The sequence below is a fragment of the Oxyura jamaicensis genome, chromosome 25, assembly GCF_011077185.1.
Source record: "Oxyura jamaicensis isolate SHBP4307 breed ruddy duck chromosome 25, BPBGC_Ojam_1.0, whole genome shotgun sequence".
NCBI lineage: Eukaryota > Metazoa > Chordata > Aves > Anseriformes > Anatidae > Oxyura > Oxyura jamaicensis.
The window spans coordinates 1,018,632-1,040,747 of NC_048917.1; the positions used below are offsets into that span (position 1 = coordinate 1,018,632).

Genomic DNA, 22,116 nt, shown 5'->3' on the forward strand with positions numbered 1-22,116 from the left:
TTACGGCACTGCTCCCCGATAGATAAGGCTTGGCTTCCCGGGAGGGGTTAAGCTCCCCAGTAAGGCTCCGTTTCCCGGTCCGGTTCATATCCCCCCCCGGTCCGGCTTCCCTCAGTGCCGCCCCCCCCCCCCCCCCCTCCCGCCCCGCCGGCGGCGGCCATTTTGTGGCGCGGGGCAGGCCGGGAGCCCCGCGTAGGAGGCGGGCGGGCGGGCGGGGGTGCGCAGAGCGCATGCGCAGCGCGTGAAGGGGGGACGGAGCCGCGGTTCGGGGAGGGGGGGGGGGGCCGCCGTGTGAGGGAGCCTGGCACAAAATGGCGGCGGGGGGGCGGGCGCTGCGTTCGGGGGGGGGCCGCCGCCGAGTAACCGGCTCCGGCCGCCTCCTCACCGCATCCGCGGCCGGGGGGGGCTGCGGGAGGCTGAGGCCGGGCCCCCTCCGGCCGCCGAAACCCCTTCGTTGAAGGCGGCTTCGTTACCCGCAGCCTCTCCCCGCCGCGTCGGTGCGGGCCCCGGCGGCGTTTTTGCTCCCCCCTCACCCCCCCCATCCCCCCCCCTCCGGGGCCTGGGGGGGGAAAAGGGGGGGGGGGGCCCCCCCCCCCCCCCCCCCCTCACGGCGGGCAGCGGCCGTTGAGGCTCCGCCGAGCGGCCGAGGCCCCGCCTGGGCGAGGAGGGCAGGAAGATGGCGGCGGGCGGCGGCGGCAGGGCCTCGTCGTCTTCCTCCTCCTCTTCCTCGGCCGCCTCCTCGTCGTCGTCGTCGGCCGCCGCCTTGGAGGCCTCCCTCGACAGAAAGCTGCAGGCGGTGACCAACACCATGGAGTCCATCCAGGGCCTCTCCTCCTGGTGCCTGGAGAACAAGCGGCACCACAGCACCATCGTCTACCACTGGATGAAGTGGCTGCGGCGCTGTGAGTGCGGCCCGGGGGCGGGGGACGCCCCTTCCCCCCCCCTCCACCTCCCCTCCCTCTTTGCTCACCCTAAAAAAAAAAAAGGTTTGGGGGGCCCCGAGGGGATGGGGGGGGGGGGGAGCGGGGGGGGTAAGGGGCCCGCGCTGCGGGCTGGGGGCTCGTGTCCTTGGGGGGGGGTCCCGTGTTGATGGGGGTCCCTAAATCAGCAGGGCCCCTGCGTGAACACCGACGCAGATCGGGGGCCCCCATCCCCGTGTTCCAGCCCCAGCCGCTTGTCCCGTGGCCTGCTCGGGCCGTGCAGGTGCCCCTGGGCAGGGGGCAGCCCGACGCTGTCGCCGCTTTGCCGAAGTCCGGGGCCTGCTGCGGGGCTCGGCTGCTTCCAGCCGGGGCAAGGAGGGGATCGGGGGCCGTGGGGTCGTGCCCCAGGTTTCCACCCTAATTCAGGGAGCGAGCTGCGGTCAGGCGTTCGCTGAGGCACGGTTACCCAGAAAAAATCTGCCGTGGCGTAGCTCCTGGGTGAGCTTTCTGCTTAGAATCGCGTCTTTGTGCTCTTCTTTAAAAAAAATACAACCAGAAAGTGGCGTTGTACCTGGCCGGCGGTACCCCGGGCCTCCCAAATCCTGCCCGCGCTCGCTTCGGTTGTTCCGGTGCGTTGTTTTGAGCGATGCGTTCGGCTCGGGGGTCGAGGCACCGTCACCGTGTCCTGGTCCCCGGGACGAGCAGGCTGCCGGGGGCATAAATCAGAAAGAAAAGCGCTATGGGGGGGGGGGGGGGGGGGTCAAAGCTCCCCTCTGGCGACCGCCAGCAGCAGGCACGGCGCTGACCCGGGGGAGGGAAATGTTTTCCCGAGCCTAAATAAGGCTGAGTTCCCCGCCTCGCCGCTGCGTGAATGTTTGGTGCGGTGTTGTGGGAGCCGAGGCGAGCTTTGTAGGGACGTGGAGGTGATGGAGACGAGGGCTGAGCGCAGCTCAACAACCCCCAGCTCCCGCTCCGTGCCTGGGGACGTGCGGAGCGGCTTCTCCTCCTCCTGCCGCCACGAGCGTTGTGGCTCCTGGTCCTGGGAGCCCTGAGCATCTCGCCGTGGGTCAGGCTCAGCGCGACCCGGCCCTGAATTTCCTGCCTGTGTCTCAGGACAGGCTTTTGCTTGGCCTGGGCCTTTGCTTTCTGCGCTTTCCCTGCTCATTTTTCTTCTCCGGAGCTCCCGTCCCGCTCACTCGTGGCGTTGAGACCCTTCCCCAGACCCCACGGCCGCGGCGTTCGTCTTCCTACACCCAGCGCCGTGCTTCTGCACAGCTTCCAAAGCCCCTTTTTCAACCCCATGCTCCTGACGCTGCCCCTTCCCCTCCCTTGGACTCCTTTATTAGCCTTTAGCTTGTTCCCAGGTTCATCAAAAGTCGTTTAATTGCTCTCTTTTGGAGGCTGACGCTCTGCTCCTGCTCTGCCAGCTCCCGGTCGCCGCCGAGCTGTCGGCTCCCTCCCGACCCGTCGGGACCGACGTGGGCTTGTCTCTCTTATTATCATTTTTGGCTTCGTTTTCTTTTCTTCCCGGCGACTTCAAGGCTGCCCTCGTGCAGCCCTGGCCGTGCTTGAGCTGCTCAGGTCCCCCCAGGGGTTGGCACCCCCGAGGCTTTTCGGTTCCTTCGTGCGGCTTTTCCGTGGCGGCGGCCGCCAGCCCGCGCTGCTGGGCCGGGCTCGGGGCTGGATTCTTCCTCCCGGGGGATCTTCGGTAGGAAAACGGAGGGCAGGACGAAGAGGGGCAGAAAACGAGGGGAAGGAAGGGGGGAAACGAAGCGGTCAGGAGCGCGCCTGGGGTTAAACGTGCTGGTTCTTAGAAAATCGTGCAGTTCCAGAGCTTCGGGGGCCGTACGAGCCCCACGCTCCAGCGTTTGACCCCCTAGCGCTGGCTGCTGCCGCTCCTTCTGGTGCTGCCTTCCTCTGCCTTAGGGGATGTCACGGAAATTGTGGGGTTTTTGTGTTTTTTTCCTGTGTTCTTGCTGTGCCCGAGTCAGGACGGGGGCCCGACGTGACTGGGAACGACATTTATCTTTGGGGAGACGTGGAAGTGAGGGGGCTGGGAGCTGTCCCCTCCAGCTCCGGGTTTCTCCCGTTAGTTTGGGCTTGCCGCAGAACTAAAAGCAGGCACCTCAATTACCTTAAAAGCGCCGTGCACGCGGCTGCCCTGCCTGGTGACGATCCCGAACGTTGCTGTTTGTTTGTTTTTTTTTTTTTTGCCTTTAGCCGCCTTTCCTCATCGCCTGAACCTTTTTTACCTGGCCAATGATGTGATACAGAACTGCAAGAGAAAAAACCCCATCGTGTTCCGCGATACCTTTGCAGAAGTGCTCCCCGAAGCGGCTTCGTTAGTGAAGTAAGTAACGGCGCGCTGGAAGCCCCCCCCCCCCATCCCCCCGTCCCCAAAAAATGTGGGTTTGGTTTTTTTTTTCCTCTGTTCCTTCAACATCTCCAACTCTGGAAACCTCAGCGACGTGTCAAGGGTTTTTTTTTCCCCCCGTCGGGTTCCCGAACGCAGCCTTTGAAACCCCCTCGTTTTCAAGGCGTTGGCTCACGTGGTCGTGCTTGCGGACGCCTGTCCCGCTTTCGCTCGGCGCGCTCAAAACGCTCCGGGGCCGTGGTGCGAGGCCCGGCGCTGCGACGCCGAGAGCCGTGCCCGTCCCGGGGCTCTGCGAGGAGGGCGCGCGGCCGCCTTTTGGCGCCGGGGGGGGATCTCGTTCACCATCAGGTTCTCAAATATCTGTGCCTGCGGGTTCCTGAAGCCAGTCTCCAGCCCAAATTTTGGGTTAGAAACGAGGACGTGGGAGAAACGTCGGCGAACTCGCTGCGTCCGCGTATCGCGGGGCCGTGATTTGGCCGCCCCTGGTTGCCGAAGGCTTTTCTCTCTCCCGTGAGCCCCTCGGGGGCTCCAAGCAGCCGGCCTTCCCGTCCTCTCCCCGCTTACAGCTCGTAATTCCCCGCTCAGCTCCTCCAGGGCAGCTGCTTCGGGATCCTCGCAGGCTCTGGGCTTGCGCGCCGGTTCCTCGCGGCGCCCCTGGTAGCTGACGAGCCACTTGCTTGGCTCCGCGTCCTCACCCGGACTCCGGGAGAACCTCCTGGAGGAGGGCGGCCGTGCGCAGCTGGTTTATTGCCCCTTTTTCCCTCGGAACAGGCCCTGGACGGGACGGCTCGGTTGTCAAACAGCCCTTGCTCTTTGAAGGGGCCTCCAGATGATGTTGCTTAACTCCCTGAGCTGATTTTGCTGGGCGCAGAAAGGCTGCGTGAGCAGAGAGCAGTGGGCGAGCTCGTCTTCTGGAGGGAGTCCCCGCTGATAATCTCTTGCCCAGCAGCTTCTGGCTGGAGCAGCAGCTCTGCCCCGGGAAGAAACCCATCCTGCCTCCCGCCCCTGAGTTTTTCCAGAGCATCCGTACAGAAAGCTGCTTTGGGAGAGTAACAGATTCTTTCTCCCCTGAAGAAAGGCCTTAGGGGAGCCTTACTGCTGCTCTTAGTGCTCTGAAACCGCCTGGTTTCACCCCAAAAGGCATTTCTGTGGCCCTGATCCGCTGCAATACCGGCGTGCTTGTGTCTGACTCGGAGCAGGCTGCCGCTGTGGTTTCCCTGGGACACCTCGCGGCAGCACGTCTTCAGCTGGACAGGCAACTTCCTGCTCCGAAGGGCCTTGGAAAGCTTTGATTTTAACCCAGAATTCCTTCACGCGTTTTAGAATCGGGAGAAATGGGGGGGGGGGGGGGGGGGGGGAAAGGGCAAGGAAAACCAATCCGCTCTTCTCTTTCAGGGATCCGTCAGTTTCCAAATCTATAGAAAGAATCTTCAAGATCTGGGAGGACAGAAACGTCTACCCCGAGGAAACCATTTTGGCGCTGAAAGAAGCTCTGAGTAAGTCATTTGCCCTTCGTGGCTCTGAACTTCCCATCGCATCACGAGGTTGGTGAGGTCGGAGACCGTTTCTGCCACCGGAGTGAAGTCCCTTTGTCGTGCGTGCGCGCTCTTTCTACGCTCGCACGGAGCAAAAGGTGAAGGCAGGGAGGTGCGAGGGGCCCCGAGTTTGTCCGCTCCGTGCTTCTTGTCCCTTCCTAAAGCCAGCCCTGAATCCTTTCAGGGCAGCTGGCGTTGTTCCAGCTGGGAGCAAAATCCGTCCGGACGTGAAGCGGCCTCAGAAGCCCCGAGCGTTGTGCCCCGGGGGAGGCCGTGTCTGGCTCTGACGCCTGAGCTGAGCCTGGGTTGTGATGGAGGGGTGAAAACGAAGGCGGCTTTGTTCCTTTCTGCTCCGTTTCAGTAACGAGTTGCTTTCACTGCTAATATTTGTCCTGTAGGAAGCAGGCTGGAGGCTGAGGCAGCCTGCTGGTCCTCGAGTACTTACCGAAACACGCTGAAATCGCTAATGCTGACTTGGAAGCGCGTGTAGGCAGTTCAAACCTGCAGTTAGCCAGCACTCAGAGACTCCCCTCGAAGGAAATTAGACCACGCTCGTGCTTTATTTGCTTACATCAGTAAGAGCCAAAGGAGCCGCAGGAAATCCTTGCCTGTGGTTTCGAAGGGCCAGTTGTGGTGGTTGCAGAGAGATTCGGCATCCAGGGGCTCCGATTTTGGCACGCGGAGAGCCTCTAGCCGAGCATTGCATGTTGAGGTGGGAAGTTCATGCACGTGTCAGGAAACCCGGAGCTTCTCTAGCTTTCGATGTATTTCCCATCGTTTTCCAACTAGGTATTACGTCCGTTTTTTTTCAACTTGCATTGCTTGTCTGTCGAATGCTCGTTTCCTAAGAGCGGTTAAAAAGGCGGTTTAGTTTTGGTTTCAGATGCGTCGTGTTTTTCTTTTGGTCATTGCTGTGATTTTTTTTTTTTTTGAACTGTCTTAGCGCAAGGGCAAACAGAAACTTGATTTAAAAATGGAAGACCACCCCGCAGGTTGCTGTATCCCTGAGTAAACTTAGGTTCTCTTGGGCATCCAGCAGCTCACCGAAGGAAGTTGGTCTAGGTATTTTAAAACAAATTTCTGTTCACTCTTTTTACCATTCAACCATGTGGCACCAAAAACCAGATTCGTAAAGGAATCCCATAATGCCAGACTGCAAAAAATGAAATGTTTTCCAGGTACCACTTTCAAAACTCAGAAGCAGCTGAAAGAAACTCTGAACAAACAACCGAATAAGCCGTGGAAGAAATCTCAAAGTAAGGAAACAATGTGAACTCTCTGAACTAATATAAAAATTGCCTTCTTGAGGAACAGAAGAAAGGCCAGCCCTAAACGGGCAGAGTACCTGGACTAAAATACGAGCCAGCATGCGCCTTCCAGGCTTGTAAAGCTCCTTACAGACTAATATGTAAAGTGCCGAGGAGTTGTTGCTAGAGAACCACTTGTTAAAGGAATGAAGTATGGAAAATAAAGTCTTGAGAGCAGAGAGTAGAGGAAAGATCGGGTGAAACCTCTTGGAAACTGGCGTTAGACTATGCAGAGATGGAGAGAAGACAGACAGAACCCTGCGCTTTGGCAGCAGGAAGGCATGGTGGACAGGACCTGCATGTTCAGGAACACATCTTCAGCAGCAAACTAGATGATAGAATTAAAGCAACCTGGAAGCTGTCAGTGCAGATAAAGAACTTTGCCATCCAACATTCCCAGGAGTGCAGTCTAGCTGGAAATGCATATATTTTTTTTTTAATACACTAACCTCCCTGTACACTAAAGCCTTGAATGCAAGATGATGGAGCGGTAGGGCTAAGATGCAGCACGCGCCTGCCGGTACCGGTGCTGAGAGCAGAAGGTTAACAAAGGAGCTTGGAAGCTTCTGTTACTTGGCTAACATCACAAGCTGCTTTCCCCAACCCGAGTGCCTTCAGCACGGATGAAGGACGTAGCGTTTCACTTCACATCACACGTTTCTCCTCTTTTTGTCCAGAAACAAGTGGATTTAGCATTTCCTGATGACGGGATTCCATCCGTCCCGTTAGGGAGGTGTCAGACTGGGGGTGGAGGACTGGGTTTTTTTTTAAGGTTGAGGGCTTGGTTAGGCCCAGTAAGTAGGAAAGAGAGACCACATCCGAAGGAAATAACGAGCTGTGTGGTAGCTCTAAGTCTGGCATTTAGGAAATAAAATTAACCTTGTAGAGAGGCACCAGCTGTCATCTGATAAAAACTCTTAGGTCAACCTTTGCAGGGCCTTGTCTTCCCAACAGCAGAGCTGAAAAAGGTCCGCGCAGTAACCTTGGGTAGCGCATAAAAGCGTAAAGTGCTAGCCCGATGCGTTGGCCACCACCACGATCTGGCTGCACGTCACCGTGTCCGGTTTAGCTAACGGAAAGCCAGAGCGCTGAGGGACGTCCGTGTGGAGGGAGAGCTGCGGTGAATACCAGCAGCCTGCGAGGCCCTTGTTGAGTTTCGTTGAAACGCTTTTGATCAGGGCGGCCCGTTGTGACTTGTGATTGGCATCAACCTGTCGTTCCTCGGTTTCTTTATCCTCTTCCTTTCTTCCAACAGCATCCACCAACCCCAAAGCTGCTTTGAAGTCCAAGATTGTTGCCGAATTCAGAGTAAGTCTGCAAGGGGAAATGTTCTGTCGCGCTAACCTCTGTCCTTGGGCTGTCACTTTTGCGTGGCTTACGTCCACCGGCGGCGTAAGCTTGATCAGAAGCTCTGGTATCCAGTGTCCTGTTGGTTCTTGGTGATGCTGGCTGCTCGGCATGTCACTTGCGAGGCTCGTTAGGGCTGCGACCCGTTCTGTGCGCCGTTAGTAGCAGTGAAAAGTGCAGCCTGGGGGGGTGGCGGAGGAGTTGGTGGCGATAAATTCTTCTCAAACGCTCCCCCTGAAGGAGCGAGATGCGTTGCTGAAATGCCTGCTGGCTGGTGAACGCAATGATTGCAAAAAAAAAAAGTCCTGTCCCTATTCTTCATCGTCACGGCTAAGCCAGGAGACTTGCAGAGTTGCCAGCCCTGCCTAAACCTCTGTCAGCTGATCTCTGGGACTTCAGGTTCAAAATCCAGAGGTTCCCCTATCTATTTCTGCAGTAGCTTTAACTCGGGAATTAAATTAATTGAAGCATCGTTCGTTGATCTGCGACGTTCGCTTTGCGAAGCGGGGGGTTCTGTTCGGCGGGACGTGATGAGGATGCTTTCCTTGTTTGATTCTTTTCAGCCCCAGTCTCTCATTGATGAATTGCTGCTGTACAAGCGCTCGGAAGACCAGATAGAACTGAAAGAGAAGCAGCTTTCCACCATGAGAGTGGATGTGTGCAGCACTGAAACACTTAAATGCTTAAAAGGTAAATCTAGAGTCTCATGTACGAAAACTGGCCTCGCTGAAGGAGGCACGGATACATGCTCCGAGATGTTGGAGCTGGTACTTTCTGCTGAGCCTTAAACCAGAAATTGGACTTTGTGCAGTTCAGAATCACTGAACAGGTGCCTAAAATACTGAATTTGGGCCCGAATGTAGAAACGAGCTGGTACAGAGCCCGAAGAAGGCAGAAGTGACGGAGCTTTGCTTCGTCCCATTAGAACTCGCCTTCTTACGCTGTTACAGCACGCGTTCTGCATTCAGTACGCCCGAAAGAATTTCAGATTCAGTGTTTTAAGGTAAGACGTTCGTTGCTGCGGTGTGAGAATGCCAACTGTGAGCCTGATAGCAAGCCGTGTGCATGGGAAGTAACTGCACAGAGCGCTGGTAAGTCACGGGAGCAGAACATTTCGTTGTCGAGCTGCCGCCAGCCCCAGCTGTGCTCCGTGACTGCAGGCTTTGAAAATCGTTGGCAGTTGTAGGTGCTGTGAACCCCGATGACGTGGTAACACGTCAGGTTTATCAACGATTTGTGATAATAAAGGAACGACAGACCTCCAGATTTTTGCCTCTTCCCCAACAAAAGGGGGCTCGCTGGTTAATGGAAGGAGTAAAAATTTACACTTCCGTCTTTATTTATCATTAACCACAAACGAGTTGAAAAACAACAAAGGCTGCTTGCAGCTCGGCCTCTGGCAGTGCCTTTCGTTGATGGACGACAGCCCGTCTCTCATGCAGTCGACCTCCCCGCGCACCGGAGGGACGATGTGTGGCACTTCACAGGATACTGCAGTGGTTTCGATGCCGCGGTACCGCCCCACGCGCAGCCTGTTCGGCGTGGGGCGTGAAAGCCGCTCGCCGCTGCGCTTTGCGTGCACAGGGCAGGGCTTTGTCGCCGCTGACGATGAGCGGAGCAGTTTGGGGAGCAGACGGTGGCGCGGTGCGCGGGGTCTCGTGTCTCAGCTCCCCAATCGCTGCTGTCCAGGGGACGTTTCTGAGAGCTGATGCCTCGTTTGGTGGACAACAGCTTATCTGCGCGATGTTCATCTCCTTCCAGACAAAACAGGAGGAAAGAAGTTCTCCAAGGAGTTTGAAGAAGCAAGTTCAAAGCTCGAAGAGTTTGTAAACGGCTTGGACAAGCAAGTGAAGAACGGCCCCTCGCTAACCGAAGCCCTGGAGAACGCTGGTATATTTTATGAAGCGCAGTACAAGGAAGTCAAAGTCGTCGCGAATGTAAGTGTGATTTTTCCTCAGGCTCCTTCACGTGGACTGGCGTTTGCCCGTGTTTTGCTGGGCATGGTGGAGGCTGCAAAACGCGTCCTCTCTCTGCCTGTGAGAAGGAGACGCTACAAAATTCCTGGGTCAGAGGCTGCGTTTGCAGAACCTTGCATGTTGCTGCCATTTCAGCGCCTCCGCCTTTTTAAAAGGGGAGATAATTGCTCTTAGTCTAACAAATCCTAAATTTGGGAAACCACGCTAGGTGTGGTCAGTATGAGAACTAGATGAACAGAGAATTCGGTACGGCATTGTAGAAACAGAACAACCAACCCTCCCCCCCAAAAAAAAGAACAACAAAACCTGTAGCTGATTCCTTAGAAATTGTTTTGGATGGAAATTGTTTTAAGTCACTGGAAACAGCTTTTATCTTCCCCTTCTTACGTGTTCCTTGCTCCGCAAGTCGAAGCGGAGATCTTTCCGCAAGGTTCTCAGCGTAGGGTACGGATAATTGGAAATTGAGATGGTTTCCGAAGGACGTGCTCTGCTTTTGTTAGAGAAGTAATTGAGGCACGTTGTCTTCCTGTAAAAGCCTCAGTTCAATGTTTGTTCCTTCACAGGCTTACAAAACATTTGCTAACAGAGTGAGCAATCTGAAGAAAAAGCTGGATCAGCTGAAAGCAACGCTTCCTGATCCCGAGGAGTCTCCCGTCCCTTCCCCGAGCATGGACGCCCCATCTCCAACGGGCTCCGAGTCCCCCTTTCAGGGAATGGGGGAGGAGGACAGCTCACGTTCTCCAGCAGTTGGAAACCGCAAGACGGCGTCTCCGGAGCCTGTGACGGATAATCGGGATGTGGAGGACATGGAACTCTCTGACGTGGAGGACGACGCATCTAAAATTATCGGTATGTTCTGCGTGAGCAGCAGCGGGATTGTGTGGGACTTGTATCTGCCCCAAATACCCTTTGCAAACCCCTTTTGGATGTAGAGCACGTGCAAAACCCTCGCCGGGCTGCGGATGGCGCACTTGAGTTGCGAGTCCTGCACCAGTCCTCAAACCCCGGCAGGGAAGTTAGGAGCTGACTGTGATGGTTCCCCTCTCCCAAACCGCTCACCCGAATGATTTTTAGATAACCGAAGGAACTCAGACTCAAATTCCCTGCCTGGTGTTAAATGACGATCACATTGAAAAGTCTCATACCCTAAATAACCCCTAAAGGACGGAGAGGTAATTCTGGGCTTGTTCTCCCCCTGCTGCAGTGGAAGAGAGGAAGGAGAAGCAGGCTGCTCCCCCTCCAGCACCTGCGAAGACCGAAAGCGCCCCTAAAGCGGCGCCGTCCACCGCTGCCGTCAGCACAACCTCAGCGACGGTGACAACTCCCGCCCAGACTCCTCCGACTCCTCCGGCTCCCAAGGTGGTGAGCGCGGCGCCCGTCCCTCCGTCGCCGGCGCTCGCGTTGCCTAACCTCGCTAACGTTGACCTGGCAAAGATCAGCTCCATTCTTAGCAGTTTAACTTCTGTAATGAAAAACACAGGTGAGTGCTGAAGCGGTCCTGGCGCAGGTGTTTGCTTTCGAAGAGCTCCTAGCGGAGTTTTCCTTTGTAATCTTTTCAAGCTAAGTTGTCGCAAAATAAACGTGAATGAGTTATTACTTAAAGATTGGCTCGGTCTCTCTGACACACGACTCTCGGCTTCGTGAGCCTCTCCTTGCTCACGCTCGCTGGAACTCTGCTGCCGTTGTATCTGGGGGAAACCTGAGCCAAAAAAGCTCCTGGTAACGAATCAACATAGGTGAGCGGTGTGTGCTTCCATCCTAGGTGTCAGCCCTGCGTCAAGACCTTCTCCAGGAACCCCGACGAGCCCAACAGCTCTTACCAGTGGCCTGAAGACTCCCGGCCTGGGGACTCCGTCTGCTCCTTCAAACCCGTTAGCAAATATTCTCTCCAAGGTGGAAATAACTCCCGAAAGCATCCTGTCTGCCCTCTCCAAAACCCAGACTCAGACTGCGCCAGCGCTGCAAGGTACTGGAGTGGATTTTGAGTGAATGCCTAACGGTGCGTGTGACGGCAGCGCTGACACGTGCTGCTGCGCGCCCCGACAGCGAAAGTGAAGGGAGAAAAGCTTAATCGGAGCGGGTTACAGTTTTGGCAAACGTAGATGACCTTCTCGGGTAACGTAAGTGTTGCGGAGCAGTGTTTTATTACCTTCCTGTACATCTTCACGTTTCTGACGTGAACTTTGGGCATTTTTCCCGGAGCGCTTCATGGAAGAACGGTGAATGTGATGGGAGAGCAAATGAGGTCATTGTGGTTTCTTTGTGCTTCTGGGAGAGCTTTTCTAGCGGTTAGAGCAGAAAACTTCTCCGAGGCGCTCGTCGTGCTTCTGCAGCTCCGGTCAGCAGTGCGGCGTGTGCGCCTTTTATACTTGGCTACGAAGCCAGGATGAGTTATTACTGAACTTACTCAGACGTGTGGCGTAACTTAAATTTATAGGCCAATCTGAGCCTCTGGCCAAAGTCTGTACCTCTGTGGGTACTGACGTGAATACTAAATGCAGCAAAATCCAGCCGTTTTCCTGGCTAAAACATGAAGTAGCTTTAAGGAGCAACTGTAATTTAAATGCAGGAGTCTTTTTCCCTTGACAGAGGTTCAAGTTCTCTTGCCTCTTACCCGAGTATCTGAACGCGGCGTTCTTTTTTCCAGGTTTGTCATCCTTACTTCAGAGTGTTGCTGGAAATACCATTCAGTCGAGCGAAACCGCGTCACAGAGCACTTCGGCATCACCAGCCAACACAACCGTACCTTGCGTGAAGGCAAGGAGTATTCCTTCCAACACTCAGTCCTTTATATCCAAAACTTTTGGTTACTCTCCAAATTCGTCAACCGCTGAGGTTTCCTCGACTTCAGTTACGAAGGCTCCCATTGGGCACACCGCGGGGATTTCAAGCTCTAGTTTTAAGCCGCCGAGCAATTCCCTGGGATTCTCCAGTTCCCACCCTCCCAGTCCTTCCTCCCTTTTACCGACAGACACCCCCATGAGTCAATCCTCTGAAATTTCAAAGGCGAAGCTGGAATCGGAACCCCCCTCTCCCAGCCTGGAGATGAAGATACACAATTTCCTGAAGGGAAATCCTGGCTTCAGTGGTCTGAACTTGAATATTCCAATTTTAAGCAGCTTAGGGTCCAACATCGCAACGGAAAGTCACTCGTCTGACTTTCAGCGTGGTCCTACCAGCACTTCCATGGACAATGTGGACGGGACGCCGGTGCGCGATGAGCGAAGTGGGACGCCCACCCAGGACGAGATGATGGATAAGCCAACGTCGAGCAACGTCGACACCATCTCCTTGCTGTCAAAAATCATGAGCCCTGGTTCCTCTACTCCCAGCAGCACGAGGTCGCCTCTTCAGAGCCGGGACGACGGCTATCCCCAGGAACTTTCCAATTCTGTACACACCTACCGGCCCTTCGGCCTCGGCAGAGATTCTCCGGCCGGCATGTACAAGCAGCCTGCGGATAGCATGGAAATCCCCTCCTCTTTAATGGACTCCTCGCAGGAGAAGTTTTACCCAGACACGTCTTTTCAAGAAGATGAAGATTACCGTGACTTTGACTACTCCGGGCCCCCCCCGTCTGCCATGTTAAACCTGGAGAAAAAGCCCGCAAAGTCCATTTTGAAATCAAGTAAATTGTCCGAAGCTGCGGAGTACCAGCCGGTCCTGTCCAGTTACGGTCAAAGATCGCAGGATTTTAGCGTCAAGTCGTCGTTTCCTCAGTCCATGAGGTCTATTCTCGATCAGAGCGAGAGCTGCGACCCGCTGTCGACATCTCCAGGGATGTACGGGAGCTACGGCCTGCGGGGAAACGACTCCACCTCGGATGGTTCCCCTTCGCCCAGCAAGAACGATGTTTTTTTCGCCCCAGACTCCAATCACAACAACTTACCAAAATCCGTGGTGCACTCTGGCCTCTCGCAGAAGCAATACCCGGATTCCCCCCACTCCATTCCCCACCGGTCGCTTTTCTCCTCCCAAAGCCCCGCGGGCAGAGCACCCACGACGGGCGTCGACAAGTCGTTGGGATCTTCCATTTCCGCCACGTCGACGATGGAGTTCAAGAACATGCTCAAGAACGCGTCCCGTAAGCCCTCCGAGGAGAAGCATTTTAGCCAGATTTCTAAAAGTGGCTCCACCGAAGGCGTTGGCTTGTCCAGCCACGGCCAGGCCGGAGCGCCCAAAGGCGAGCAGCAGCAGCAAGAGGAGCACTACCGCATCGAGACGAGGGTGTCGTCGTCCTGCTTGGACCTGCCCGACAGCACCGAGGAGAAAGGAGCCCCCATCGAAACGCTGGGCTACCACAACGCCTCGAGCAGGGGCATGTCCGGAGAGCCCATCCAAACCGTCGAGTCCATCCGAGTTCTGGGGAAAGGAAGCAGAGGGCACGGGCGAGAGGCGAGCAGGTCAGGGTGGTTCGAGATAAGCAACACGGGGAGCGCCTTCGATAACGGGCCCTCGAGCGCCTCGGAGCTGCCCGGCATGGGCGGCTTTCAGGCGCAGTACAAGGAGCACGTGCCGCCCTTTCAGGAGAGCGTGAACAATTTCCGAACGAATAACTTCAGCCCTGCTTTCGACCACCACATGCCACCTCCCATCGCGCCTCCTCCCCTAGAGCACGGGACTCCTTTCCAGAGGGATCCGGTCGGTCCGCCCCCCCGGGCCCCCGGCCGCTCCCCCCAAGGATCACGGCAGCCTCTTCCCGAGGGATCACTCGGTTCCCCCGCACATGCCGCCCGTGGATCACACTAACCCCTTCTCGAAAGAAACCTCCTCTCCTCTCTCGCTGCCCCACGGCGTGCCCCCGCCTCCTTCCGTGGAGCACACCGGGGTCCCCTTCCCCACTCCCCCGCCGCCCCCGGTCCCCGGGGAGCAAGCCGGCGTCCCCTTCCCCACGCAGCCGCCGCCAGCCGGGGAGCACGGCGGCGTGCCCTTCCCCGCGCCTCCCATCGCCGTGGAGCACGGCGGCGGCGCCTTCTCCAAGGAGCACGGTACCGTTCACCAAGGGACGATGAAAGAGCATTTTAACGTGCACGCGGGCCCCAGGGAGGCGACGGCCCAGCCCCAGCGGGACCACGGCGGCGGCGGCGGCGCGCCCCTGGGCCGCGTGCGCGAAGGCGTGGGTCTGGGCTCCCTCTCCAGAGAGCAGCTGGGGCCGACCCGCAGCGTCACCCCCATCGGCCCCGCTCACAGAGACAGTGCGAACCGCGGCGGGATGATGGTCAGGAACCCGCGGGCAGACTTCAGGCCCAGGGAGCCCTTCATAAACAGAGACCCCTTTCACAGCCTGAAGAGGCCTCGGCCGCCTTTCGGGAGGGGATCCCCGTTCTTTGCACCAAAACGCCCGTTCTTCCCCCCCAGGTACTGAAGCAGACACCCATCTCTTGAGCGAAGGTATTCGGACATTGTAGAGAGCAGGGGAGTAGCGCTTTCACTTGGTTTTCCCTTTTTCTTTCTTTCTTCCCCCACCCCACCCCCCCCCCCCTCCTTAAGAGCCCCGTAACACCTCCCTAAATTAAATGTTCTGTATTTTTTGGTTGTTTATTTCCTAAAGCCACCCAGTTGGTGCGAGACTAGAGAAATGTTTTAACGAAAAGAAGTATTGCTGTTGTAATAAAACTTCCAGTAGTAGTCTAAACAAAAAAAAAAGAAAGATGAAATGCGCGCTGTTGGGATGTTATTTTAGCTGATCACCAAATTGCTTTGCCTCCCGAGCCCTCGCAGCCCGCGTCAGACCGCAAGGAAAGCTTGGGGGCAGGAGGAGCTCTGCTGCTGGTAGGGAAGAATAAAAGGGTCCAAGCGCTTTCTGTGGTGATGGAAACACCAACCAACCCTTCCTGTGCCTTTCCTGGGGGTGTCTCCTTCTCCGCCGACGCCTGCAGGCTGCGCGCGGGGCGTCCTCCCCCCGCCTGCTTCTCTGGCTGGCAAAAAACAAACCCAAGCCCCCGCTCCGTGGCTGCACGCGTAGGGCGATCGCCCCAGGAACCTTGACCTCGGTCTGCTTTCAGGCAGCGGGCTCCGGCCTGCGCGCTCCCCAGCATCTCCGGCGCAGGTTTCAGTCCCCCCCCCCCCCCCCAGAAAATAAAACACGGGGAACTCTGCAGCGGCCGCCGGGGGCACGGAGCCGGGTCCGGCAGGCGCGGCGTGCTCGCGGCCGTGCGTTCCCTGCACCCACCTGGTCGCAGCGTCCCCACGGCGCGGCTCGCGGCAGCCCCCGCGCTCGTGGCCCCTTCCGTAGAGCTTAACCCCGTTTGGAAAAACCCGCCTGTTGGTTTGTTTTTTGTCCTTATTTTTCCCCCTGGGAACACCGTTTGACTTTCTATGCGTGTATATATAATCACTTTTTAATTACATCTCTGATTGTTTGGAACTCACAGACTGTAAGCTGAGAGAGAGAACCTGCATGCGGAGAAATGGGGACGACGCCTGGCTCCCTGCTCCCTGCGTGCTTTCCGCAGGGGCGGCCCCGCCGCCGTGTGCGCAGGGAGCTTTTAGATGAAGTTGGAATTTTACTTGATTTTTTTTTTTTTTTTTTTTTAGTTGGTAGAATTCATTATATATACGTTTGATAAAGGTGTAGGGTTAAATATCTACATAAAAATTACAAAACGAGAAAATGGCAGAGCATTTCTTTGTTGCGTGTGCTCGGGCTGTGCTTCGTTTAACACGGAGGGCGCGTGGCGCGGGTGCCCGCGAGGAAGTCGGAGGCAGGCTGCGAGGTTTTGCCCCCTCTCCCCCCCCGACGGATGCTGGCTTCGGACGGGGCGCTGGGCGAAGTGTGGCGGGGAAGAAGCCAGCAAAGGGCGGAGAGGAGAGGAGCACGGGGCTGCTCCTCTTTTCCCTGAGCCCCAAACCCTTCAGCGCCCGGCTCCGGCCACCGCAGGTCGTCTTCGGGTCCGGGGTCTGGCCTCAAAACCGCGGCCCCGGCTCGCTCAGGAGCTGTCGCGGTGTCGCGAGGCGGCGTTCAGGCACGCGGGTGGCTCCGGCGCGGGGACAGAGCCAGCGCTAACTCCAACCACCTTTTCCCTCTAGATACAAGAATGTGAATGATTTTTCTGCTGCTCTTGCTTAAAGTGGTGATTTCAAAGTCCAGCTGGGTTCGGACGGGAGGTAAGGGTGGCCACTCGCCGGCCGGCGTCCTGGCGCTCGGCGGTGGCTTTTGAGGTCGGTTGAAGTGAGAGGACTGGTGATAAGGGAACCCTTACCGTAAAGAGAAGGCAAACCAAAACATTTTATCAGTGGAAGCTGGGAGTTGTTCTGCTTGGAGGTTTTTCATTTAACTCCGTGCTGTTACTTCAAAATAGCGGCGGTAACGACGGCGCCACTGTACATATGTAAAAACCACCTGGTGACCTGGGGACATGAAGGCGTTTGTTTTTCCTCCCGTGTCTGTGATTTCCATCCCCTTAACCATGCTTTAACTTTTTGTATTTCACCTGCTAAGGGAAGCAAACGAAATAAACGTGTATTTTTTAAATAAAAGCATGAAGCGGTGTGTCTCATCACGGCCGTGGCTCGCCTGCGGGACCCAGAGGACGGACACACGGACACCCGCCAGGGAGCCCTTCGCCACCCCGCAGTGCCGCTGCCCGCTGAGGGATTTGTGCAGGCTTGGGAGGCCTGTTGGATACTGTGAATAACGTGCGTCGTTTCTTTTTTTATGTTGGTGATTTATTTTTTGTTTTTAAACCCTGCAGAATAACCAAGTGTGCTCTGAGGCCGCGGGAGGGTGAGCTGCTGTTGTTCCCAAACCGCTGTAAATACCGGCTGCTTTTTTTTTTTCTTCCTTTCCCTGTGCCTGTAAAGATGAATCGTGGGGTCGATATTCTCAAGTGTCGGTGTGGAGAGGGCAAACGCGGGTGAGAGGAGGCGACGATGAATCCGCAGATCATGTGGAAAATGTGTATTGATACATTTAATAAAACACCTAGTTCGGCTGCTTTCATACTCTTCTTTAACGGGGCCTTCTGCTTGCCTGCGGGGGCCACCGGGATGCTGGTGGCTGCTCCCAGGCCTCTGCTCTCCGCTGCTGCTCTTCCTCCTCCTCCTCCTCCTCCTGGGTTTCCCCTTCCCAGGAGCCGAGGGCACCAGGAGAGGATCGGAACCTCGCCAAACACCTCCGTGGAGCCAAAACTGCCGCTGCACGTGCTGCTCTCCCCTCCAGAAAGGAGCGCCAGCTTCTCCCTGCTCAGCCTCCCCGGGTTTTTCTTTCACACGTGACTTTAATTTTTGGCTCTTTGTGCTGTTTTGGCTGCTTTTTCCTCGTGTTTTGCTTTAACTGAATAAGGGCAAGGACCTGTTGGGGGCTGGCTGTGTTCTGGCACTGGGTATTTCCCTGCAATGCCCCCACTTTCCCTGTGTCCCCCGTGGGCTGGAGACGAAGCGCGGCCACGCCAAGGATGAGTGGAATGAGCATCAACGTGGGCTTGTACCCCCCCACGGAGCCTGCTGGCTTTGTCCCCACAGCACCCAAGTGCAGGATCCTTGGACCTCAGCCTCCAGCAGGGTGAAGCCTTTGGAGAAAGGGGACTCCCAGACCCTCTAACAAGAAGCTCCCAAATGTTTTGGGGTCCCAGTGTAGGGGGGCAGGATTTGGGGCTGCTGCTGGGTGGGCTACAGGGGCTTGGGGGCGGTTCTGGATGGGATTTGGGCTGCAGGAGTGCAAAATGGCGTTTTTGGGGGGGGGTCTGGGGAATTTGGGGCGTTTTGATCTGGCCGCATAAATGTGAAATGACAGTATTTGGTGGCTGGAGAATTTGGGGTGCTTTTGAGGTGGCTGTAGGAGGGTAAAATAATGATGTTCTGGGGGGCTGGAAACCTCGGGGCATTCGAGGTGACCGCAAGAGTACAAAACAGTGGTGTCTGAGGGGGGTCTGGTGAAATTTGGGGCGTTTTTGAGGTAGAGCTGGATGCAGGGACGCAAAATGGCGTTTTGGGGTCTGGCTCCTGCGGGCCTAAGGCCTTTGGGGACCCCCAAAGGAGGGAGGGGGGGGGGGGGGCTGGACCCCGACCCCGGCCCAGGCTTCGGTCCGGGGCCTGAACCGGGGCCTAGGCCAGGACCGACGCCGGGGCCTGGGCTGGGAGCGGAGCCGGGGAAGCTGAGCCCGCCCCGGGGAGGTCCCCGGCGTCCGCCCGCTGCCGGAAGGGGCGGCCCAGGCCCCGCCATGCCGCCAGCCCTCACCGGGGGGCGGCTGCTCCTGGGGGCAGCCCCTCGCCGTTACCGGGTGCGCCGAGCCCCCGGTCCCCGGGTTTCGGGGGTACGGAGCTGGGGCTCCCCCATCGCCCTGACCTCCCTCCCCTCCATCCCCGTTTCTCCCCGCAGCCCCACGTCGCCGAGCGGCTGCGACTTTTCCAGCGGCTCCAAGCGGCCCGGGAGAGGAGGGCTGGGGGTGATGATGATGATGGGGGGAAGCCCCCAGCGGGGACCCCCATCCGCATCGTCCTGCCCGGGGGGCGCTGCCTGCACGGCCGAGCCCTGCAGACCACCCCTCGGCAGGTGGCCGAGCAATTGGGGTACGGCCAAAGGGGGGGACCCCCCGGTTCCCCGTCCTTTCTCCGGGCTCCTTCCCCCAGTCACCTCGTCCCCGCGTTGTCCCCGCAGGTCGGGCCTGGCCGCCTCGGTGCTGGTGGCCCGGGTGAACGGGGCCCTGCGGGACCTGGAGCAGCCCCTGGAGAACGACACCGACCTGGAGCTGCTCGATTTCGCCACGCCGGAGGGGCGGGTGGTGAGTGGGGGCTGGGACGTGCCCCCCCCCAATGTCCCCCAGTGCCCCCACATCCCCTCTGTGCCACCCTGATTCCCCCCATTGTCTCCCACACCCCCCACTTCCCCCCCATGTCTGCCCCCATTGCTCCCCGTGTCCCCCCCACAATCCCACATTCCCCCGTATCCCTCACGACCTCCGTGTCCCCTGTGCCCTCTGTGCTTCCCTCAATAACCCCCGTGCCCCCCAACGCTCCCTTTGTCCCCCACGTTCTTCATGCCCTTGGTGTTTCCCGTGCTCTCCATGCTTCCCGTGTCCCCCACCACACACCCTGTGTCCCCCGTGCTTCCTGTGTCCTCCACGTCTCCCGTGTCCCCTCGTGTCCCCAGGCTTTCTGGCAGTCCAGCGCCTTTGTTTTGGGAGCAGTGCTGGAGCAGTTCTACGGAGCCACGCTCTGCAGCACCGTGGCCACCGAGGATGGCTTCTTCTGTGACGCCCACATGGGGGACAGGTACAGGGGCTTCGGGACGTTGGGGCGACGGCCACGGTGCCCTGTAGGGTCTCTTGCTCACATCCCTAGTGCATCCCTGTGCCCCCAGGACGGTGCAGCGCAGCGAGCTGCCGGCGCTGGAGGACGCCTGCGTGGCCTTTGCCCGTGCCCAGCATCGCTTTGAGCGCCTGGAGGCCACCCGCGAGCAGCTGGCGGAGCTCTTCAAGGTGAGACCCCCGGGTGTCCCCTCCCCGAGCACACCCCGCTTGGAGGTGTCGGACGCCGCAGGTTGGTGTCACCCACGCTGGTGTCACCTCTGCCACCACCACCTGCCTTGCTCCCCCCAGCACAACAGCTTCCAGCTGCAGCGGATCCAGGAGGAGGTGACGTCCCCCACGGCCACTGTCTATAGGTGAGCGCGGGTGGCCCGGGTGACATCCGTGGGCAGCTCCGGGCAGGGCGGTGACATGTCCGTCTCCTGTGTCCGTTTGTCCGTCTGCCGCCCTCACAGGTGCGGCCCACTGCTGCAGCTCTGCCGCGGCCCCCTCCTCGGGCACACGGGGCTGATCGGGGCCCTCCGTGTCCTGACGGTAGGCTCAGCAGGATGGAGGGCGCGGGGCTGGTGGGGGACCCGGACGTCTGGGTTCCCCCGACGCCTCCCTTTGCTCCCGTCTCTCCCCGCAGAGCTCGGCCGCGTTTTGGGGGGACCCCGCGGAGCGCCGGTCGCTGCAGCGCGTCGCTGCCATTGCCTTCCCCAGCACCCAGGAGCTGGAGGCCTGGCAGCAGGCGCAGGATGCGGCCGCTCTCCGCGACCACCGCCGCATCGGCCGGGTGAGCCCTGGCACAGGGCGGGTTTTGGGGATCGGATGCCGGCGTCCCCCCCCCCGTGGTGACGTTTTCCCTTCCCTGGCCCCGCAGGAGCAGGAGCTCTTCTTCTTCCACAAGCTCAGCCCCGGCAGCTGCTTCTTCCTGCCCCGCGGCGCCCACGTCTACAACGCCCTCGTCGACTTCATCAGGGTATGGCCACAAAGCCTCCCCCGAGGCCTCGGGCTGTCCCCTTACACCGCTGCTGTCACTGTCACCTCCTCTGGGAGCCACTGGCGACGGGGCTCTGCCTCTGCCCAGCTGCACCCCGACCCTATGGAACCCCACGTCGTGGTTTTGTGGTGGACTCAGTAGCGTTAGGCGCACGTTTGGGTGATCTCAGGGCTCTTTTCCAACCTAAATGATTCTGTGAACACCCTGGCCTTGCCGCGGGGGGGGCCGTGCAGCTCCCCCAGGGCTGCGCTGACGCCCCCACCACGTCCCCGCAGAGCGAGTACCAGGCGAGGGGCTTCAGCGAGGTGGTCACCCCCAACGTCTTCAGCCCGCGCCTCTGGGAGCTCTCGGGGCACTGGCAGCACTACAGCGCCCACATGTTCTCCTTCTCCGCCGGCACCGAGACCCTCTCGCTCAAACCCATGAACTGCCCGGCCCACTGGTGAGCCGAGCGCGCCGGGCTCAGCGCGGGGGCGGCGGGATGGGGCCCAGCGGGGCTGACGCCGCCTCCGTCTGTCCGCCCGTCCGCCCGCAAGCCTGATGTTCGCTCACCGGCCGCGATCGTGGCGGGAGCTGCCGCTGCGCTTGGCCGACTTCGGGGTCCTGCACCGCAACGAGCCCCCCGGCTCCCTGACCGGGCTGACGCGGGTGCGGCGCTTCCAGCAGGACGACGCGCACATCTTCTGCACGCTGGAGCAGGTGGGTGCCCCCCAACCTCCCCGAGGACTTGCTGTTCCCTCCCACCCACCCCCCCCCCAAATATTTTCCTGCTCACGGCTCGCTGCCGTCCCCCCCCCAGCTGGAGGAGGAGATCGGCGGCTGCCTGGACTTCGTACGGACGGTCTACGCCGTGCTGGGCTTCTCCTTCCGCCTGGCGCTGGCCACGCGCCCCGACGGCTTCCTGGGGGACGCCGCGACCTGGGACCGCGCAGAGCAGGTGGGGACGAGGGCCGGGTGCCACCAGGAGCTGGCTGGGCCGCCGCGTCCCCCCCCTCCCGGCCTTGCTGTCCCCATCTCCTGCGACATCTCGGCCACCGCGTCCCCGAGCCCCGCGTGCCGCGTGCGTCTCCGTGTCCCGAGCCTCCCGGGCATCGCCTCCTGGCTCTGCCCTCACCGCATCTCTGCGTCGTGTCCACGGCCTCACCGCTGCCCCCCTTGCCCCCCCATCCTGTGTGTCACGTCCCGCTGTTCCCAACGCCCCCCCCCCTATGCCGAGCCCCCTCCCCACCTCCCCGTTTGCCCCCGCAGCAATTGGAGCGGAGCCTCCGGGATTTTGGGGAGCCCTGGGAGCTGAGTCCAGGTGACGGCGCCTTTTACGGCCCCAAGGTGAGCTTCGCATCGCGTCACAGGGGACGGGGGGGGTCCCAAAGGAGCCCGCGGGACACGAAGGGGCTCTTTGGGACCCCCAAATTCTGTGTGTCGGGGGGG

At 58.9% G+C, this 22,116-nt stretch overlaps 3 protein-coding genes across 3 annotated transcripts; 2 read left to right on the forward strand and 1 right to left on the reverse strand.

Moving 5' to 3' along the window:
- The first annotated feature begins 564 nt into the window (after positions 1-564).
- On the forward strand, positions 565-15,519 carry RPRD2 (regulation of nuclear pre-mRNA domain containing 2). The gene is given in 13 exon segments (XM_035346594.1): positions 565-902; positions 3,141-3,270; positions 4,690-4,790; positions 6,008-6,085; positions 7,392-7,444; positions 8,047-8,173; positions 9,245-9,420; positions 10,023-10,308; positions 10,664-10,939; positions 11,222-11,425; positions 12,107-14,109; positions 14,111-14,738; positions 14,741-15,519. Coding segments are annotated over 13 exon segments (4,392 nt in total). The 5' UTR covers positions 565-676; the 3' UTR covers positions 14,845-15,519.
- Positions 15,520-16,638: 1,119 nt separating this feature from the next.
- On the reverse strand, positions 16,639-18,417 carry LOC118178243 (translation initiation factor IF-2-like). Its single transcript, XM_035346598.1, has 3 exons — positions 17,804-18,417; positions 17,077-17,545; positions 16,639-17,015 (listed from the first exon to the last, which is right to left on the reverse strand). Exons 1-2 carry the CDS (start codon positions 18,282-18,284, stop codon positions 17,115-17,117), a joined length of 912 nt encoding a protein of 303 aa, XP_035202489.1. The 5' UTR covers positions 18,285-18,417; the 3' UTR covers positions 16,639-17,015; positions 17,077-17,114.
- Positions 18,418-18,512: 95 nt separating this feature from the next.
- Positions 18,513-22,110, forward strand: TARS2 (threonyl-tRNA synthetase 2, mitochondrial; the record flags this gene model as incomplete). The annotated part of the gene is made up of 13 exons (XM_035346597.1): positions 18,513-18,680; positions 18,779-18,969; positions 19,058-19,181; positions 19,550-19,671; positions 19,760-19,877; positions 19,998-20,062; positions 20,162-20,240; positions 20,335-20,481; positions 20,569-20,667; positions 20,964-21,130; positions 21,225-21,387; positions 21,488-21,625; positions 21,937-22,110. Coding segments are annotated over exons 1-13 (1,647 nt in total), but the record flags the coding sequence as incomplete, so codon positions are not given.
- Positions 22,111-22,116: the final 6 nt, after the last annotated feature.

Excerpts from the sequence above, each read along its gene's own strand:
- LOC118178243 (XM_035346598.1), bottom strand. The coding sequence starts at position 18,284 with ATGCCCCGAGGTTTCCAGCCCCCCAGAACATCATTATTTTACCCTCCT. Across the intron at positions 17,546-17,803 it reads CGGGGGACACAGGGAAAGTG|GGTGCCCTCGGCTCCTGGGA; the intron begins GGGGCATTGCAG and ends CGATCCTCTCCT.